General features: G+C 37.7%; 1 protein-coding gene across 1 annotated transcript in view; it reads left to right on the top strand.

Annotated features, from left to right (window-relative positions):
- Positions 1-20,475, top strand: part of VPS13D (vacuolar protein sorting 13 homolog D) — a 97,059-nt gene that overhangs the window by 17,354 nt on the left and 59,230 nt on the right. Inside the window, 21 exon segments of the mRNA XM_032131807.1 lie at positions 371-1,405; positions 2,137-2,227; positions 2,777-2,903; positions 3,797-3,977; positions 5,099-5,281; positions 7,898-8,114; positions 8,622-8,832; positions 8,963-9,134; positions 9,452-9,564; positions 10,118-10,327; positions 12,303-12,568; positions 12,741-12,874; positions 13,158-13,313; positions 13,888-14,110; positions 14,409-14,483; positions 15,193-15,399; positions 15,849-15,938; positions 16,927-17,067; positions 18,238-18,360; positions 18,995-19,069; positions 19,378-19,384. Coding sequence (XP_031987698.1) covers positions 371-1,405; positions 2,137-2,227; positions 2,777-2,903; positions 3,797-3,977; positions 5,099-5,281; positions 7,898-8,114; positions 8,622-8,832; positions 8,963-9,134; positions 9,452-9,564; positions 10,118-10,327; positions 12,303-12,568; positions 12,741-12,874; positions 13,158-13,313; positions 13,888-14,110; positions 14,409-14,483; positions 15,193-15,399; positions 15,849-15,938; positions 16,927-17,067; positions 18,238-18,360; positions 18,995-19,069; positions 19,378-19,384 — 4,037 coding nt within the window.

Raw genomic sequence — 20,475 nt, 5'->3', positions numbered from 1 at the left:
ACTTCTAATGCTAAGGAGACAAGCAATGATGGCTAAGTGGAATGTTTGTTTCATACATTACTGTGTAAGCTCACGGGGTGAATTATTTTTAACTAACTCTGTGTGGATGGTTTTTGCCCAGGGATACAAGGTATCCTATTCTAGGATCCCATCCCATGTGTTTCTAGGTGGTGTCATCTTGCAGAGCTAATACAGAAGAACTGTTTTGCTTCAGTTTTGCATTATATCTTGTTTTGGATTGTTTTTTTCTTGGATGAACTTAAAATTTTTGTGGGCTGGCATACCACTTACGAATTTTAACATATATGTATTAATTCTATTAATATATAGAGCTCCAATGTGAGGATTGTTTCTTTTCTCTATGTTGTAGGTGGTGTTAGCAAAACATGTGTATGAACAAGTCCTTCAGACTCTGGATAATTTAATTTACAGTGAAGACTTGAACAAGTTTTCAACCACTTCTACATCTCCAGCTGGTCTTAGTTCTCCTTCAGCATCACTTCATAGTACAGCCACAGAATTCTTGAGTGAACGGAAGGAAAATGGTTTATTCAGCCACTCTAGTTTTAATTCTGTTCCAAACAAGCCCTTAGCTATCAGGGAAACAAAATCTTTTACTCAGATTCAAGCAAACTTTCACATCTCAGAGCTCCAGGTTCAGTTAAGTGGTGATCTCACACTTGGGGCACAAGGTCTCGTGAGCCTTAAGTTTCAGGATTTTGATGTTGAGTTTGCCAAAGATCACCCTCAGACCTTGTCCATTCAGATTGCCTTACGTTCCCTGCTGATGGAAGATCTCCTGGAAAAGAAACCAGACTCAAAGTATAAGAACCTCATGGTGTCCCGTGGAGCACCCAAACCGTCCAATTTAGCACATAAGGAATATCTTTCACAGTCCTGTCCCTCAGTATCCAATGCAGAATATCCAGATATGCCACGGTCCCTCCCTTCCCATATGGAAGAAGCACCTAATGTCTTTCAGCTGTACCAAAGACCAGTTTGTGCCTCCCGTAAGAAGCAAAAAGAAGATGCTGATTCTGAGTATCCTCTGACTCCACCTCCTTCTCCATCAGCAGACAGATCCAAGTTGCCCTGTGGAAAAAGTAACTTTGATGATTCATTAGTTCATATCAATATATTTCTAGTGGATAGGAAACATCCTGAATTTTCTTCTCGCTATAACAAAATTAATCGTAGTGTAGATGTTGATTTTAATTGTCTAGATGTGTTAATAACTTTGCAAACTTGGGTAGTGATACTGGATTTCTTTGGGATTGGATCCACTGCTGATAACCATGCTATGAAGCCACAGCCTGAAGATACTCAGCAGACAATCAAATCAGAAATAAATTCCTTGTCAGCTTCTCAAGCCCAAGAGCCTGTAAACACTAAACTGGATCTAAAGGTATACTTGAGATGCAAAACAGTAATGGGATTGTCTGTCATAAAACTTCTGGTTTATAGAAACTTAAGGTGACATTTACATCAAGTGTCTTATATTCTAGTGGGGAGTATACATAAATGCAGAAACAGATTTAAAATGGGTGTATGTAGTTAAAAGAAACAAAAAAGGAGTTATAGAAGGAGTTACTGAAAAGCAGAACATTTGCAAAGTGCTTGGCTCCCTTGTTCTGTGTCCCTCTCTTGAATGAAAAGGTTGCTTCAGTATTAAAGACCTAACATGCTGCAATTGGCACTGTGCTGTTCTAGGTACTATGGAATTTATTTATGCAGAAAAATTCTATATTTTATAAATATATATCCATATATGTTTATACATCTGTATGTATAAACATATTTTTTGAAAAACACATTATGTATGTGTATATAATATAGTCTTTGCCCAGAGGCCCTGCAGTCTTAATTTACATGTGACAAATCTTGAAAGAGAAGAACATGAAGGTAACAGTGCTGGGATTTCTTCTTGGCCTGATAATTCTGAATAGCTTGGGAGACCCATTAATGTGCAAACAAGGCAGTAAAAATGTTGCTCTCCTTCAGTGTCTCCTGATCAGATAATTGTTGTGTGCCATTCATGTGTTACAGTGCAATTGTCTTGAAAAAAAGCTAAACAAGATGTTCAAGCTCTGAAGTCATGTTGTTTCATACCAATTTGTTCCTGTTTTGTTTGACCAGGTCCATTCTTTATCCTTAGTCCTGAATAAGGCAACCAGTGAGCTTGCTAAAGCCAGTGTGGCAAAACTTGCAGCTCACTTGGAAGTGATTGGTGAGTAGATTGAAGGGTCCGGTTTGTTTGCAGCTTAAAGTAAGATGAGGTGTGCACTGGAATTACGATTTTAAATGTTTTTATTTTGGTCCTCATTGGGTTTTTGTGTGTTTTTCTTGGGCAAAATGCACATTCTCCTCCCACTGCTTCTTCCTCTGCTTTTTCAGGGTTTGTTTTAAATCCTGGCATCCCTCCCAGTTGTCACCTTTCATCGTTGTAGCTGAGATTGGCTGTGATTTTAATGCTTCACTTTCACAGAGCAGAACATTAGTTTTTATTACTGTTTTAGAGGAAAAAAAGGAGTTGCATCTAAGTTTCACAAATCAAAGTGGTGTGATCACGTGATGTGTGTAAAGCCTAGAGTAATGTGTGGGTTAATACAACCTTTGTAGCAGAAGGACGTGATTTTCTTTGAACACAAAGTTTAATGTTTAATTGAATTGATGTACTTAATTACTTGTAAGGATGCTATCCCACTAATAGAAGCTTTTGGGGTTTAGTAACTGATCTGTGTTTGTGGATCCCGATTGTCTGCCCTTTGTTTTTCAGAGGGAGATTTAGCCTTGCAGGGAAGTATTGGAAGTCTGTCCTTAAGTGATCTTACAGCTCATGGAGAATTTTACAGAGAACGTTTCACTACAAGTGGTGAAGAAGCACTCATTTTCCAAATCTTTAAGTATGAATTTAAACTTCTTGTTACTCAATATTAGCTTGGTACTCCATTAACTTCCAACACACTCCCCGCAAAAAAACCAAAAAAAAAGTCAAACAAACCCACAAAACCCAAGCCTACAACTGTCAGGGCTGCATGATTCTGCTTTGGCCTCTTGGGACTTAAGTGGGACTTAAAATATTTTCAGTCATAAACTTGAGATTTTTAACTTACCTTTGTCCTGCAATGTACAAAAAAAATGGAAAAGTAGTTTTTTATTTCCCTTTAAAGCTGTTCTTGAAAGTATTTACATGATAGTTTGTTCCTAGCTAAAACAGTTGTTTTTTAAAAGTTGGAAGAGGTATTCACCTGATGAAATAGATTTTCCATTGCTCCTTAATTTTGGAATTAGGGGTTTGCTTTTGTCATACTGTAAACTTGAATTTCTTTGTTTTGTTTAAAGCAATAGTTCTTATCCTGTGATGTTTCCTGGTTCTCCAATTAATCAGATTAGAAATTATCCAAGTAGTGTTACGGAATTAATTTCAAATATGACAGCATGCTGATTCAGAATTGAATGTACACATTATCCTGCAGTAGAGTACTTACCTTAAAAGCCACGGTTCTGATATAAAATCACCAAAGGTCTAACTGGTATGCAAAGATTAAAGGTACATTCCAAATGTAGAATTTTCCTGTTTGCTTAATTAAAACTCAGCAGCACTTAAACGTACAAAATTTAGAAGTAATTAATACAAACCTGAGTTTTCATGTCTGCAACTGCAATAGTGTTAATGACATGCTGTGAATATTAGTTAAATCCTCTATATTGCTATTTTGAATGCAGCAAAATGTCTAGTGCTGCTTGTAAAATGTATTGAAGATTGGTAAATTTTGACTTTGAACCCTTCTCACAGATACGGGAGGCCAGATCCACTGCTGCAGAGAGAGTGTGACATCTGTGTGACCCTGCGTATGGCCTCTGTCCAGTATGTGCACACCCAGCGCTTCCAGGCCGAGGTGGTGTCTTTCATCCAGCATTTTACTCAGCTCCAAGATGTCTTGGGGCGGCAGAGAGCAGCAATTGAGGGACAAACAGTATGTCTGGGCCTTTTTTCTATTCTTTCCCAGCCTGTTTTTTCCAGTTGAAATGCAATATATACTTTACGTTAATGCATCATCTCAAATGAGTTGAAATGGTGGGAGGTTTTAGAGTTTTGGTGTTGGTAGAGATTTCTCAGGCTCATCTTGTAGTCAGGAGACCTTAGTTAGGACCATTCTGCTGCTGTTTGAAAGTGCAGAATACCAAATTTGCACATTAATTAAAACTTTGGCACCTGGATTCTGCAGGATGTGCTGGACAAAAAGGGTCAAGGCGTTATCTTGTCTTATTCTCCACTGTCCACCAGATATAATAATACCTGACTTAGGAGAGCCAAGTGAGAAGTTCTGTTCCACTCAGGTGTATGTCTCTGATTAGTTTGATGGCTGGTAGGCTGAGAAAATCAGAACTGCTGCATGGTAGAGTGTATCAATATAGAGATTATAGAGCAAGATTGAATATATCAATATAGAGAATATAGAGCATGATAGAGTATATCAAGACAGAGTATATCAATACTCTACATAATAGAGTATATAGGGCATGATAGAATGTTTCAATAGTCAGGACAGCCATAGACCACATGACCTAATGTGGGAGTAATTAATGTAGTCAATAGTCTTCATTTAATAGAAGCGTCTCATAGTTGAAGGAAAGACAGTGAATATTTGGATATTAAAATGCTTCATTGTGCACTAGGTGGGAAGTTTGAATCTGATTTTGAAACATCTGTTCTAAATGATGGGGTTTTGCTTTTTGTAAATAATTTTTCTTAAGTAATTTGTTATATAGTGAGTTGGGTAGTGTCTGTTCTACCTCTTAGTTCAGGGGTGAAAGGATGTGTTACTCCTGAGGGCTGCACCTGTTGCACAGGTTTTTCCTGTTTGCATCATAATACTTTTTTAATGAGCCTTTATTCTCTGCCTAAAACAAGAGTTTGAGGGGGTTTTTTTGGTTGCTTTGTTGTTGTTTTTGTTTGGTATAAACTCTTACCTTATCTTAATTTTGTAAATCAAGGGGTCATGATCCTGAGTTCAGTACTCATCAGTGGGAAATAATCACCTGCTTTCTGCAATTTTTGTAATTACTTTTTAAAATGTATTTTTGCTCTTCCCAGGTGAGAGATAAAGCCCAGCGAGCTTCCCGAGTTCTTCTTGATATTGAAGCTGGGGCTCCTGTTCTGCTTATACCTGAGAGCTCCAAGTCTAACAGTCTTATTGTAGCTAATCTGGGAAAACTGAAAGTGAAGAACAGATTCCTGTTTGCAGGAGTGTCGGGTACCTTTTCATTAAAGAACAAGGTAGGAACATTACTTCTTAATTTAGCAGTTTGTAGTTTTGCTAGTTTTTATGCATTTTATTTCTAAATCAAAATTGTAAATGATTCTTGCATTTTACTTTATATATTGACTTTATATTTCTGGTAATGAGAGTCTGTGGCAGCATGCTGGCAGATCTTACGGATTTGCCTTGCTGTTGATTGTGCTGTGCTGCCCTTCCTGCCTTGGGCTTATTGTCTGAGGCATTGGGGCAGAGGGGAGACTGAACTGAGTGTTTTGAGAGAATGGAGGGAAGAAAGGAGGCTGAACTTGCTCCAGCTGCTCTGGTGAGGAAGCAGGACCCAGCTGGGTACACACCTGAATGTTGGGACCAGGATGGGCTTTCAGCTCACCCTGTTTGGTAACTCCAGCTCTTTACCACTCACTATATCCACAGTGTGAGTGGCAGAAAACAGGGGTCTGTGTTGGCTGAGACTTGTTCAAATGCACTGGAGAATAGAATTGGGTTTATTTTATTTTTGTGCTCTTGGTGAAACTGAGTGTGTGTAGTTGCTTCGATGAGGTGAAACCTTGGGAAAGGTTTCCAGTGTTTGCACACGTGGCAAGGCACAGGACAGGAGTAGCTGGTGCTGCTCTTGAGAGATGCAGCCACAAAATTTGAGCTAAGGAAGATCCATCTTGGATGGCTTTCTATATCTAACCTATTCAGCAAAGTAAGGAGTTGTCTGGGAACCCCCTAATTCCATTTTGAAGGAATTAGAAATTAGATGGACTAAATTGCTGCAGTGGTTTTGTGGTGTGTCTGTTGCCTTGATCTGACTTGTACCTACCTGTGTTTTTGCTGTAAGGAACTAGTGGACTGTGATGTTGAGTTGTTTCCTGTGCTGTAGTGTGTTGATGTAAGTAAAGGTTCGTAAGCAGTAGACTCCTAAATTGATGTTATAAATTAAAGAAAGTATGCACAATAATTTTATTTCAGCCTAAAAATACTGTGTTTTGTAGCACTGTAGAAATGTAGGTGTTTGAAATGGGATTAGGTGGGGTTTGGCTTTTTTTTTGTTGCTTTTGTTTTCATTTTTCCTCTGTCCTATGTTTATTTTTGAGGATCGGATTTTACAAGGCAATGCATACAAGGATCCTGTTTTATTTGAGGTATTTCACATCTTTATAGCAGTGTTCAGGTGCTCCTCATTCATTCTAAAAAAGAGAAAATATTCTTCTGGAATTTAGCACTTTAAAACATTACTTCATTTATTAAAAATTATGTTCCCATTCTAAAGATTTTGCTGCATTCTATTAGAACTGGATGTAAATTTTTTGTGGTGTGCTCTTTATGCATGTCTGAGGAGCTGCTAATTTGGATTTAATTGCACATATTTATAGATTTATAGATGATGTGATGATTTTCCTTTGCATGTACTTTTCAGTCTTGTCTTTACAGTATGAAGTTAATGTCATCAATTTTTTTTTCTTGAAATCCTTGATTATGATTGCAATTAATTTTTCCAATTTTTTTCTAATATTTAAAAACCATGTAAGGCAAGAAAATATTAACAATTAAAACCAGAAAGGGAAGTTTATGGTAGGGATTGATGTGACATCAGAAGCTGGATACAGAAGGAAGGTGGGAAATGATAGTAACAATACAGGAGCCAGGGGCAAAGTGAGCAATATTGGAGTAAGGGGTGAGTAAATCACTAAAGATGATTGCTGCCTGCATGTGGGGCATGAGGTTAATTAACTGAAATCAGGACAGATGAATCCCAAAATGAACTTTGGAGTATACAGGTGGTATGTAGATCTCTTCCACCAGACATATCACAGGGTGGTTGGGGCCACTCCATCACAGAAGGCTATCAAATTGGTCACGCAGGATTTTTGGGAAAAGAAATTCTTAATGTTTATGTGACTCTTTTCCTAGGGAGAGTTGTAGGTTTTTGATGCAAGACAGCTCATGGATTTCCACTGGATATGTGGTGGTGGGGAGATGTCTAAAATGTTTTACATCAATATAAATGAGCTTTTCTTTTTTCACCTGTGAGGAATTTACCACTAAGTGTAGGGATTTATCCAACCTTAAACTGCAGGAGAATTTTGGGACACATTTTGGTGTGACAACTGAAGTATTTGAAGTGCATAAAATGTGCATGTTTGGAAGTGTTAGTTCACATACTCTAATAAGATATGAAGTTGCTGACATGATCTTGCAAAAATAATGGCATATGTTATTTTCATCACCTGAAAAACAGCTTTAAATATTTAGTAGTCTTTATTCTGCAGAAATGTTTAATATCTTGACAGTTTTACCCCTCCATTTTGATATGAATTTCATTTACATGACAGTGTTTGTGTTTTATGCAAAACCCTCTGCTTTTGAATTAGTTTCTCACTGAAAAGATTCCACAGCTTTTTGGGGAAGGTTGCTGAAGTGAACTTTTTTACAAAGAAAATGTTCTCATCTGCTGTTAAGGCTATAGGAGAAAAGTTTGGCCATCTTTCTACAGCAGAAGATACTGGCATTCCAGTAACATACTTAATTTTGACAGAAATTTGTTGCAGCTTGAACCTTGGTGCATTGGTTCCTTACAATTGAAATTAAAAATCTAATGTTAATTACAAAATTTCTCTCATTAGCAGGATTCAGTTCAGTTTTCCTCTCCTTTGGGAACCCCAAAACATAGCATGAAGAAGACAAGTGCTGATGAGTCCAAAGTAGCAATGGAAGGATTAGTCATGAAAAAATCATCAGGAACAAACATTTCTAGGCTGAAGAATGAACCTACAGTGAGCACATCGAGTAAGCAGCAAGGGCAGCCGTCAAAGCTGCCTGTTGTCCCAAACCCTGAGAGCCCAGGTATGTGAGAGCAGTGGTGCTTCCATGGTGCTTCTTTTGTCCTGTGAAATAGTACAGTGACATATTGCTTATATCTTACGTGACACTGAAAAAGTATTAGGCTCTGGGTCTGAAGATTGTAGATTGGAGAAGAAATGACTTCTGGGTCTGAAGATTGCAGGCTGGAGAAGAAATTATTTCTGAGCTTTAAGGCTGATTTTTGCAGCGTAAAGGCTTAGGGAGTTGTAGTTCAGTTTCTGGAAGAGCAGTCCTGCAAATTGGATGTGTTTTGAGATGCATATTGCAGATATACAAGGAGTGTACTTGGACTCCTAATAAAGAATTTACATTTACCTGCAAATGAGCTTGGTATCTGGTAGTTACAGATATTGATAAATATGAATAAAAGAAAATTAAAAATTGAATAAAATTGAGACTAAATTAAATTTCATTTTAAAAGTAAGTTGCATTAGTTTTGTACAGATTCTATTTTTCTTCCTTAATGTGTTATCTCCTGTGCACTTGCAGAGGATCACATCTGCCTCTTAGACTGCATTGTGGTTGATCTGCAGGACATGGATATCTTTGCTGCCGAAAGATACGAGAGAGAGTATTCCAAGGCTATGGAAGATACCAGTGTGGATTTGAGCTTTCCATCCTACTTGGTGAGGCAGACAGGAGGGAGCCTGCTCACAGAACCCTTCAGACTGAAGTTAAAAGTAGAGAGAAACTTGGACAAGTGAGTTTAAACAGGGTTGCCTTATGCTGTCACCTACAGCAGTGTTTTAAATGCCTTTTGTTGTATCCTAAAGGTTTTGCCCTGCTGTGTTGGAGCTCCTGGAAATGCTGAGGTTTCCCCTTTGTTGCAGGGAGCTGAGTCACGCCGTCGCAGACATTTCAATCCACGGCAGCCTGTCCTCAGTGCACTGCTCTCTGGATCTGAACAAGTACAAACTGATCCGTGGGCTGCTGGAGAACAACCTTGGGGAGCCCATCGAGGAATTCATGCGTCCCTATGACTTGCAGGATCCAAGAATTCTTGTAAGGATCTATGTGCAGCTGAAATTCTCTTGAAATGTCTGGGGGGGGTTTGCTGATTTTGCTGATGACAGCAATATTTTAAGTACAAAGAAGCTCTAGACCAGTAGTGTGAAAATGGATTAATGGTCATTTTATTTTCAAGGTAAAGGCCACACTGTTGTGAAATGTTACATTTCCCCAGTAATGGTTAATGAAACTCTTTGGAAAAGAAGGACACCACACAAAAACTGTTTGCATTTTTCTGAAATACAGTTTAATTCAGAGATGAAAGTTAAACAGATGCTCTGAAAAAGAATGTTGGTGTTTTCCATTTTCAGACAGTTTTGAGCGGAGAAGTGTATACTTCCATGTCATTCCTCATTGACATGGTTAATGTGAGCCTGGAACTGATGGATCCAAAGGGGAAAGATGGATGCAGCTCTTTAGCCAGGTATGAATGTTCTTCTCTTACTGAATACCTTATCCTAAATACTGTGCTTATATTGAGAGATACAGGACAAGAATTGAAATAATATGTGGAATTACAGTTTAATAATGCAGTGAAATGGAATTTCTTAATTAGAGTCCAAACTGAGAGTTTGAGCTGCTCTGAAAGATGAAAGGGAATAACACTGTTCAAACGATACCGTCTGTCTTTCCAGTTGTCCTTGAAATAACAATCCAGTGATCAGTTGACTTGCCCAAGAGAAACAGTATTTTAATTAAGAAAGTGATATGAGGGAGGGTTTAAAAAAGCAGATTTCTGCTGTGTTGGCTTGTTGGGGTGTTTTTAATCCAGAAGGGTTTTCATCAGTGGAAGATATTATTACATGTAGTATAGACCTATTTTCTATCCCTGTGACATGGGATATGATTGTAGTTGTTTTAGAAAATACCTAAATGAAAGATTTCAGCAGTGTGCTGTACTTGTAAAATAAATTACTCCAAGGAATAAATAAACTGTAAGTCTCTTCAGTGTGTTGTTTTGCTTCTTATTCTCCCAGGTTTGATTTTAAGAAATCCAAGTTGCTTTTTGAAAGCTCTTCAAATGGAACAAAGTCCGTAAATCTGGTCTCTCATTCCATGATGGCCTTTGACACTCGTTATGCTGGACAGAAATATGCTACATGCCCCCCAAATGTCTTCAGTTGCATCTTTCAGTCATCAAAGAACACCAGTAGCCCGGGAGCAATCCAGATTGAATTGCATTTCAGGTTGGTAATTCTGGGATTTGTTTGTTTTTAATAATGACATAATCAGGACTGTCCTGGTTTTAATACACCTGTTATTATTGTAAATAAACTTGCTGGCTTTGTATTTCAATCTGATGACTTTTTTGGGGTGATCAGTGGTACGTGATAGATTGAAATCTGCAGTTACTCATTCTCTGGAAGTTGTTGGATTTTTTTCTTTTCAGTTGTTGCAGTAAAATTTAGGTTTGAATGTGTAATGGATCAGATGAAGGTTTGAAATACTATTAAAATCACTAGCGCTTAAAGCTTGATAAGTCTGGCCTATCACATGTGTGCATAAAACCAGTTTGTAGAATTTTTACTGTAAGTTGCACAAAAGCTGTTTCCCAGCAGGTGTCACATGTGGTTTTCTGAGAGCATCAAATACAGACAGAAGTGGCACCTCTTTCAAAAACAATCTCTGTATTCTCTTCTGTGTTCTATCCTACCATGTTTGTTTTTTCTTATCTGTTTTGATCTAACTTAGTGTTGAAATTGGGAATATAAAGAATAATGTCAGTATTTACCTTCTCAGCATGGTGTTTTTCTGAGGAATGTTAACTAACAAAAAAGAGGGTGAACTGAGATGACTAGAGATCTTACTTTCACTTCTGATCAGATTTGCTGACCAAGCTCAGCTTTCTCACTCTCATATAATTATGATGCCCTCTGAAACAGTTGCAGGAATAATGTAGAAAAAAACCGTGGATTGTTTTAGTCCAGTAGAGAATTTTGAAGATATTTGTTCATAAAAACCAACCAAAGAAACTTGGCAACTGAGAGAAATTTTTTTTAAGATTTGGATGCTGCATTGCGGTTTTAGGTACCTAAAAAAATGTGTTCAGAAAGAAACCAACATTTCAATTTGAATATAACTAAAATGGGATTTACTAAAAAATAAACCCTAAAAAAACCCAGATGGTTTTCACAGAACTGTTGAGTCAGTAGGTGCCTAGATTAGACACAGTTAGTGAGTTTTCAAGGTACAGCCTAATCTGGTTTGTGAGTGAGAGTTTCAGAAATCTTCTTCCCAAGCGTTGTGCTTTTAAATTTCAGCCACAGCAGCATGTGGTCTGTTTTTAGTGGTGAGAGCATCCTTGGCAGTAGATGTAAGGGTTGGCAGAACTCAGTGATAGTGTTGTACTGGCTGGTGCCTCTTGAAATATCCTGGAGAGCCAGGGAGGGTTATAGGCTTTTGCTGTTGGAAGCAGCTCAGGCAGAGGCTGCTCCCCGCTAAGGCACCACAGTTCTTTGGAGATTTTATAGTTCACAGTGTGCTGGATTGAAAATTGCTTCATGATATTTAAGTACTTAGATGATTTTCCAGTTAGCATGATCAAATGTAACTGGTATTCCAGATCATGAAGCCAAACACTTTATCCCTCCTAGCCAGACCTTCAGGATGGGATGCTGGGAGCTCAGGCAGGCTGACATTTTTTCTGAATGACAGAGCAGCTTCCTGTGCTGCAAAATGCTGTCAGGGTGTGAGAGGAAATTCATGCTGTACCTCTTACCTTGGAGCTGGTCTGAGTTTCACACACAGAATGTTAGGTTTGATACCCAGCAGACATAAAATGATAATAAAAAGTTTCAAAATTTGAAATTTTGCAAATTAATATTGATAATGTAAGTGTGTTAAAGGAGCTTTTATAAATTTCCTGTTACGTAGTTTTTCAGTTCATCTCCTGTACCATTATGGCTTAGAATTTGTGCGGTTAAGATGTGTTGGGTTTCTGTGGGTACAGCAAATTGTTGAATTTCAATCCGTTTAAATATATATATGTGTGTGTGTATATATATATGTATGTATGTGTATTTTAAAGGCCAGACACTCTGTAAACTAAGTGTATCCCTATAAAATGCCACATAATTCTTACTAGATACTGACAGTATTCAGCATGATTTTAAATATCTGTAGGTTGTAAAGTTCACTTGTGTGCTTCTCTCTTCTTAAAAGGTCTACTAAGGATTCCTCCAGTTTCACAGTTGTTCTGAACAATCTTCGTGTCTTCCTGATATTTGACTGGTTGTTACTGGTTCATGACTTTTTATATACTCCTGGAGATACCAAAAAGCGGGAAAATCCCCATTCATCCCGGCAGCGAACCTGCATCAGTGACACAACTGTAGTTCCCAAAACTGTGAAAAGTGGAGTAGTTACCAAACGTTCCTCGCTCCCTGTGACAGCAGAAAAGCAGCTGGAAGTCAAGGTCAATGTGACAGGTAAACATGCTCTTCTCTAGTGCTTTTGCAGGAGTTTTTCTCATTAAAAGCCATGTGCTGGTGTAAAACCAGGTCTGTTAAAGGAAATCAAGAAACCTGCTGCAAATGCTGAAAGTAGCTTAATGATATTGCCAACTGCCCTGTTTATTATTTGTCATTTTGTTTGGTTAAGGAACTGAATTTGTGGTTGTTGAAGACATATCCTGCTTCGATACCAACGCAATTATTCTGAAGGGAACAACTGTTCTCACTTACAAGCCCAAGTTGTTAGATCGTCCTTTCTCTGGCAGTTTGTTTGGCATTGAGGTAAGAAAAATAAATTTGCTTCTGTAAAACATCTAAAATTAGAGGAGTTTGTGAAGATACTTTACTATAAATGTATAGACACAAAAGGAATAGTCCACAGATGCTTTTTGAAGTTTGTTAGTTTCTCACCAAATGGTCTCATTTTACAGCAGTTTTAGGAACAGTTTTATATTGTTTCTGTTAAAACATTGTAAGACTTGACTGCAACCTCAAAATACTGCTAGTTCTTGCCAGGCCTGTTCTCTCAATTCGTAATTTTTTAAAAATAATTTGCAACTTTTAGGTGTTTTCATGCCGGTTAGGAAATGAGCAAGAGACTGCACTGTCAATTATCGATCCAGTACAGATTCATATGGAACTTATTGGGAATTCTTCCTACCCAAGTGGTTCAGGACTGCTGGATGCTTTCAATAGTGAAGATTTTCCCCCTATTCTAGAGGTAATGTTAAAGGCCTGAATAAAATGATATGCAGTAGAGAATACTAGCAGAGATATTTTTATGCCCAAGGATTTAATAGAAGACTTTCAAATGCATAAGAAGAGAATAAGGTAATTTTTTCCTGAAAAGGAAAAGAAACAAGCATGCAGAAAATGCTCTTAGTGGTAATGAAAGAGTGATTTCTGGGATATGTTACAGAGTTTAATAGTGGGGGAAAGAAGTAGGCTGATTTTGTAGGCATGTTAGATAGTTACTAATATCTGAAAGAAAAAGATACTTTTCTGTATTTTCTGTTTCTACTTGTTAGGACATATTAGAGAGGAATTATATTTAGAGACTTTTTTTACCATTATATCAAAGTAAAACTTCTTTTCCCTGAAAAGTAATGCTGTTGGTTGTTGGTAAATTATAACAACTTCGATAATTTTATTATTGGATCTTTAAAACAGCATGGTGATCAGATTTTAACCCTAAATTTTGTCTTCTTTGGGAAAAGCTTCATTAATATCTAAAGTATGTAAGAAGAATGTGTAGAAAAAGGCAAGTGAATCTTATATTTTAATTTTTCATTTAGATTCAGTTGCAAGCACTGGATATCAGACTGTCCTACAATGATGTTCAACTCTTTTTGGCGATTGCAAAGTCAATTCCCCAACAGACAAGTGCAGCTCTGCCTGACTCGGCTGCCTCAAGTACTGGGAATGCTGCTGATGCCTCCAGTTCAGCACTGGAAAATGAGGCTTCCTTGGCACATGAAACCAGAGATGGATCCAAACGTGTGCTGGATCCTGTTCTTGGTATGTTTTTCACTGTTGGAGTGAAGCCCTTTTTTATATCTAAAGGAGGTTTCTACAAGGTGAAGCTAATCTATATGCTTAACACAAAAGATGTTGATACCGTCATGGTGTAAGACCCTTTGTTGGTTAGAGCTGTTTAATGATGGCATTGTCTTGATGATATTATAAAAAATGTAAAAGCAGTGTTGAATCATGTGCTTTTTCTACATACAGATACATACAGATGTATCTTGATTCTAGAAATGAAAACAAGTAGATAACTGTCAAGGATTTATGCGTGGTTAACTGTTCATTCCAGAGGTCCAGCTGGCTCGCCTCCAGGAGCTGGGATTCAGTATGGAAGATTGTCGTAAAGCTCTTTTGATCTGCCAAGGTAACATCAGATATTCTCAGCAGGGGCTTGCACATTGTTCATCTTACCTTAATTGCAACTGAGTAAAGCCTGTAGACTGTCAGGTGGCGATGCACAAGCCCTGTTTCCTTCTTTAGAATGTCTTTGGCTCTGTGTTGGCCTGTAATCTTAAACATTCTTCTTCCTGTTCTGCTACTGCGTAAAATCTACCCTGCAAGGATTCTTCCTACCCTTGGGATGTCATGTGTGGGGCGCTTGAGTATATTTTTGTTTGGGAGTTTTAGTTGTGTTCAGGTTGGTAATTTTTTATGGTGGGCCAATTTCTCGCTATTATCCATCTCTTCCTCTTGAGAGCATGTGTTTTCATCTCTCCATTTTAAAATCGTATTTCTCTATTTCTACGTGCAGTACATGAAAAGAAGACAAAGCTTTAACACAAGTGATTCTTTTCCTTTAGCACTATCATGCTTCCCACCTTATCTATAGGCATGCATAATGTTACAGATTTTTATTACTTTTGCAAACTTCAAAATACATTTCTTACTCTTAGGAAATACCAATGTCTTTATATTCTTCTCATATTTATGTTACAAAATAGAGCATATTCAAGGTACTGTTGAGAATATTTTCTTAAGAGAGAGAGAATTAGTTTTCTTCTATATGTTTTTTACTAAGTACGTTTCATTGAGAAAGTAGATGATGATTGCTTGGTTGTTTGCTTTCATCTAAGGTGACTTGAAAAAAGCAGCAAGTTGGCTGTTTAAGAATGCTGAACCTCTGAAATCAGTTTCCCAGACCTCTTCTGGTCGAGATAGCCAGGGGATTGTGCCTCTCCAGTTCATCTCTGGGGTGGAAATAAAGGCAGAAAGTGTTTGCATCTGCTTTATAGATGACTGCATGGACTGTGATGTTCCCCTGGCTGAATTAACCTTTTCACGTGAGTTTTTGGTTCTGCCTTGTATAAAATGACTGTCAGTTCTGGGTGTGTTCAGCACCATGCTCTTGTTTGTCAGGACTTGTCAAATTTCAACTGACAGTGCCTTGGTGGTGGTTATGGGGGATTTTGGGGGTTCTTTTTTCTTTAGTTCTCTTTGGTTTAAGTTTTGGTTTTAAGATTACAGTCTTTGTAGGGTTAAGATTCTGGTTTCCCTTTTTGACATTACATAACAAATGGAATCTGTCCTGAGCAGAATCCTAGGGAGGCTCTGTATTGTAAGGTGTGGCTATCTGCAAATGTTATTTGAAGAGTATTATGATAGGCTTTTTGTACCATTTCAGTTTAAAAGACAAGACAAAACCTTCCATTGCTTACTTGACAGTTCACAAAATCAGGAAGCTTGATGGTTTTGCATTAGTTTAAATGTCACATGGGTTTTTTTCCCCCAGGTTTGAATTTTCTCCAACATTTGAGAACCAGCCCTGAAGGTTACGCTCATTTTACCCTGTCTGGAGATTATTACAACCGTGAGCTTTCAGGTGAAATACCTGGGGAGTTGTTGTCTTCTTATTTAAATTTAGGAAACAGCCTTTCCTACTACAGGAAATGCCTTTAAGGGAATGGGGAAAGGTTGACTTTTGGGACTCTGTGTGAGACTGTGATCCTAGACAAGATACCCTGATTTGAGATCAGTTGGAGGAATGTGGAAAGTAGAGATTTTGCTGATATGAAAGTAGCACTCAAGTTTTCAGATGGAATTGCATAGAAAGGTTATTCACCAAAACAACACTTTTACAACAAGCTGTCTCTGCATTCTTGTCTCTCTTCTCTTTGACTGTTTGGTGCATTCAGTTGATTACGTTTTTCAGGAAGGAAAAGCATGTGAGGGCAGGTGATTAGGCTGAAGACAAAGGATTAACATAAGAAGACAATCACAATTTATATTTTAGATGTTAAAAACCAAGTTAGGCCTCAATGATACTGACAAAAGAAGTAATCTAGTTGTGTGGGGTTTTTTAACTGAGAAACTAAATTTTCTGTTACATAATTGGTGACAAGCACTCAGAAATTATCTGTCAATAACAAGGTAATTTTTTTGTTTTTAAAAAATACTTTGTTTTTAAAAGTATGTAGGGTGGTTTTTTTTAAAAGCTTCTAGATCTTTATCCTTTGAGATACTGAATAATAGCCAGCTTACGTATAATTGTGTGAAAGTCATTGTCGAAGCTGTTTGAGAGAACTTAATTCCAGCTAGCTTAAATATAGAGCGGTAATTGCCTTCTAGTTCTTTAATTGGAATTAAGATATTTCTGCAAGACCCTACATATGGTATACATGGTCTAAATGGAGGAGCTGGACCAAATTTGTAATAGGTATTAAATTAAATCCATAGGTTTGCAACTTCATCTTGAACACAGATTAAAAGTAAAGGATCTAATTATTAGAGTTTCATTATTATATATGTAAAGAGCATTCCAGTGTGGCCTCCATGCGTGTAGCAGAGGTCATGGTTTGTGTTTCTCTCAGGCTGGGAGCCATTTATTGAGCCGTGGCCGTGTTCAGTGTCTTGGCAACAGCAAGTTTCAAGCCGCCTCCACCCTTCCCGCCTGAAGCTGGAAGTGAAGGCCAAACCACGCCTGGATATAAACATCACCTCTGTTCTCATAGGTATGTGGGAATATTCCCTGAGAGCAGCACTCTACAGTCTGGTTTTCACTACTGAAAATGACAGATATCTCTAGTTAAACTGTTGGCATCCTGTGGAGGGAGCGGGATCGGCTCAAGTCCCTCCATACTTCCCAGGATACTGTACCAGGTGTGTGTTTAGGCAGCCCGTGTTCTATCAGATGTTGTGAAAGTGTAAAGACATGAGCTGCATATTTTAGAGGCTAGTAGGAATTCTTTCTCTGGTCATATGAATTCTATCAAATTTGTATGTTATTTGAAATTTATTTTTAATCAGAAACAGGCTTTCATCTAAAGCTTTCCATACTTCACAGGGCTTAAAAATATTTTGATAAGCTCATCATTTTTCAGTACATTGACAGATGTAGTGGGTAGCTACTCATTTCAGTTCTTCAGTTTCTGAGCACCTGAGCTGTCAGTTCCCACCTCTGGAAACCAAAATATTTTGTTCATCGTTAGCTCCAATTTCATGTGAGCTTCTGTGTTGTGGAGCTCTAATTGTGTGCATTTCCCAGGAATATTGTTGCTCATTCAGAATTATTTGGTGGACACAGTAAAGAAAATGTCAACAGCTGAGATTGCAGATATAACAAAAAAACCTGCCTTGGTCTCCTTTGTCCCCCAAGGAGAACCTGGGGGGTTGGCAGAAAGAGGGGAGCCAAGGTGGCAGGAGAAGAAGCAAATCGATGATTCTGAAGATTATGCTTTTTAAAACCAGTAATGACAAGTGGTGAGGCTGTGTGCCAGAGGACTCAATTAATGTCTTGATACTTAGGCAGGAATGTGCATGTGCCTCTTAAAAGAAGCAACCCCAAAACCCTAGGAAGTGCTTCTGACATGAAAATATCTAAGGTTAATTGTCTCGGCAGGTAGAGCTCTTAGATTGATATAGGAGTATCAAGAACATGAAATTCCACTGAAAGCTTCTTTTAAAAATAAAATCTTTGGGATATATTTGTTTTTTAAGACATTGCTGTGATTTTATGAGCTGTTGTTTGTCTTTAACTTACGTAAGTGACTCACAGAAAAAGCAGTGAAGTATAACTTCTACCATTAAAGTGGAGTAACTTGAGTGTGATGAATTTAACACACTTTTCAATTATTTCGTTTACTGCCACCTTGGAGACACTGTCTGTGCTTACATTCCTCTAGAGCAATACACATGTACCAAGCAGTCCTGGATGGAAGATTACTGTAAACAGGACAAAGAAGTGAATGTAATCAGCTCAGAAGACTGGTCGGGTTCTTCGGTGGATCCCCCATGTTTTGGGCAGAGTATGTTGGTCATTAATCACACTTTATTTGAAACAGTCTTGACACACATGGTCATCTGTCTAATGTATTACAAACATAAGTATTTTGGCTTCCCAGCATACAGTGATTTGTTAGAGATGTTTGGCAAAAAAAAAAAAGACAAAAAAGCTGTTTCTGTTCAATTATATTCAGTTCTTTCAAAACAAAAAGCTTTCTGGCTGCTTAGCTTTGAGTAAGAGCTTTGTACTGCTAGTTCTGCTTCCTTTCTGTCTGCCACTCTCAGTTAATGAGTGACTCTCATGTCAAGGATTAAATCAGAGTGTTGAGTTTAGGCTGTGTGAAGTTCAGAGAGGATCTTTTTCTTTCTGTACCTCAAAGACCTAAATAACTGAGTTTCTCTAAAAAAATGCTGTTTTCTTTGTGAAATAATCACCTGAGTAATAGTTCTTGACATGTGGCAGGTCTTTTCATCCTTTTTTCTCCCAGAGTTCCTTCTAGAAGGAATTTTAACAATTCAAATGCCAGCTTAGTGCAAGCAAATGGGTAGAGACTCATAATTGCATGATGTATATCTTCCCTTATGCATGCAGGGGAAAATCTACTTGTATTTGTATGGGTTTTCTTACCTGCTAACTTTGTCTTTCCTGTCTGCCAGGCCTTCCTCTTGTCTACCTTAGAACTAGGAGTACAGCCAGTTTGACTAACCTAGAGCATCAGATCTATGCTAGAGGTACTGTACAGCACACAGACACCAAAAGGTGCTTTTTTCTTTGAAAGGCTCTTGCACAATAAATACTGTGCTGTATGTGGGACTTGCTGGTGGATTGGCCTCTATATTTAAAAATAATCAAAACCCAAAAAACCCTCAAGCCAAATAACATAACAGCTACTTTTCTTTTAGGCTGCTAAATTTAGTATTTTGTCCTGTCATTCTCTGGGTCCTTCAGGAAAGAATGGAGAAATGTAACCCCATGTAGGAGAACTGTCTTTGTGAGGAAGGTTATGTGAATTGTTGACTGTTCAGTGTCTCTTTTCTAGAGGGAAAGTACAGTGTGATTAAAAATAGCATAGTAATATCACAGTATTTAATTTATATTCTAAAAATATCCACCATTATGTTCAATATACATATTTATGCCTAATTTAGCATATTTAGGTACTTAAAACTTTCAGATGCCTTCAGAAGAACGGGCTGTTTTCAGTAAGCTTTAGGAAGTAAAGCATTCCTAATAAATAATTTGTTAATTTGTTTGGGTTCTATTTGACAGGATAGGTTTTGGGCAAAACCATGCAGTATGAAGTAAGATTTTTCAATTTTTGACATTATGGAAGACAAACAGCACACTTGATAAATACATAGCCCTGCAAAAAAGTTAGTGGATGGGAGAAGAGAGAGCTCTCTGGAAATCTACATCTGTTGCCTGTTCGAGTGCCCCTTAGAAATATTTTCTCTGAGTTAAAAAAAACAAAACAACAAAACGGAAAATTTTGGATTTATGTTTCTGAAGTATTTTTCTGTTGGTTTTTTTCCCCCCCAAAAATCAACCGAACAGCAAAACATCTAATATTTATTGCTTGGCTTTTAGTAGGGGTTGCAGCTAAATTACTAAATTAATTATGAAAAAATCCTCCTGGTAATGATAGCCTTTTTTTTTCAGGCAGTAGTCTCAAAACTCAACTTCTACATTTCTTTTGAAAATCAGGCCATAGTCCCAAAAATTCTTTTTTAAAAGTCTCCAAAGATAAATTGGCAATCGATTAAACACCAGAGTAAAAGTTCATTTGGCTTCTGGTCTAATTTTGTAGAACCTGGGCTAGCCAAAAAATGATATAAAGTGAAACTCAACACTTAGAACATGTATTTGCTTTTGGCAAAAATCAGAGCTTTGATTTTCAAAGATTTCATCTTCTTGCTATTTAATTGGAAAGAACTTTCTCTGTAAGCTTTAAGTCTCCGTGGACAACATGAGAGTACATAGGAGTTTGTTGATTTGGAAGAAAGTTGTCTGTCGTCATCAGTAACTCCTTCAAAACTTTCCTGCCCTCCCCACATCACCCCTCCTTGCCTCTGGAAACCTTTTGGAGTGACTTCAGGTCTGGGAAAGAGATTTCTGTCTTACCTTTTCTTTAAGCAGC

Source organism: Corvus moneduloides, chromosome 22 (genome assembly GCF_009650955.1).
Source record: "Corvus moneduloides isolate bCorMon1 chromosome 22, bCorMon1.pri, whole genome shotgun sequence".
In the NCBI taxonomy this organism is placed as follows: domain Eukaryota; kingdom Metazoa; phylum Chordata; class Aves; order Passeriformes; family Corvidae; genus Corvus; species Corvus moneduloides.
Note: the sequence above shows the minus strand (reverse complement) of the source record. Positions and strands in the feature narration are given on the sequence as shown.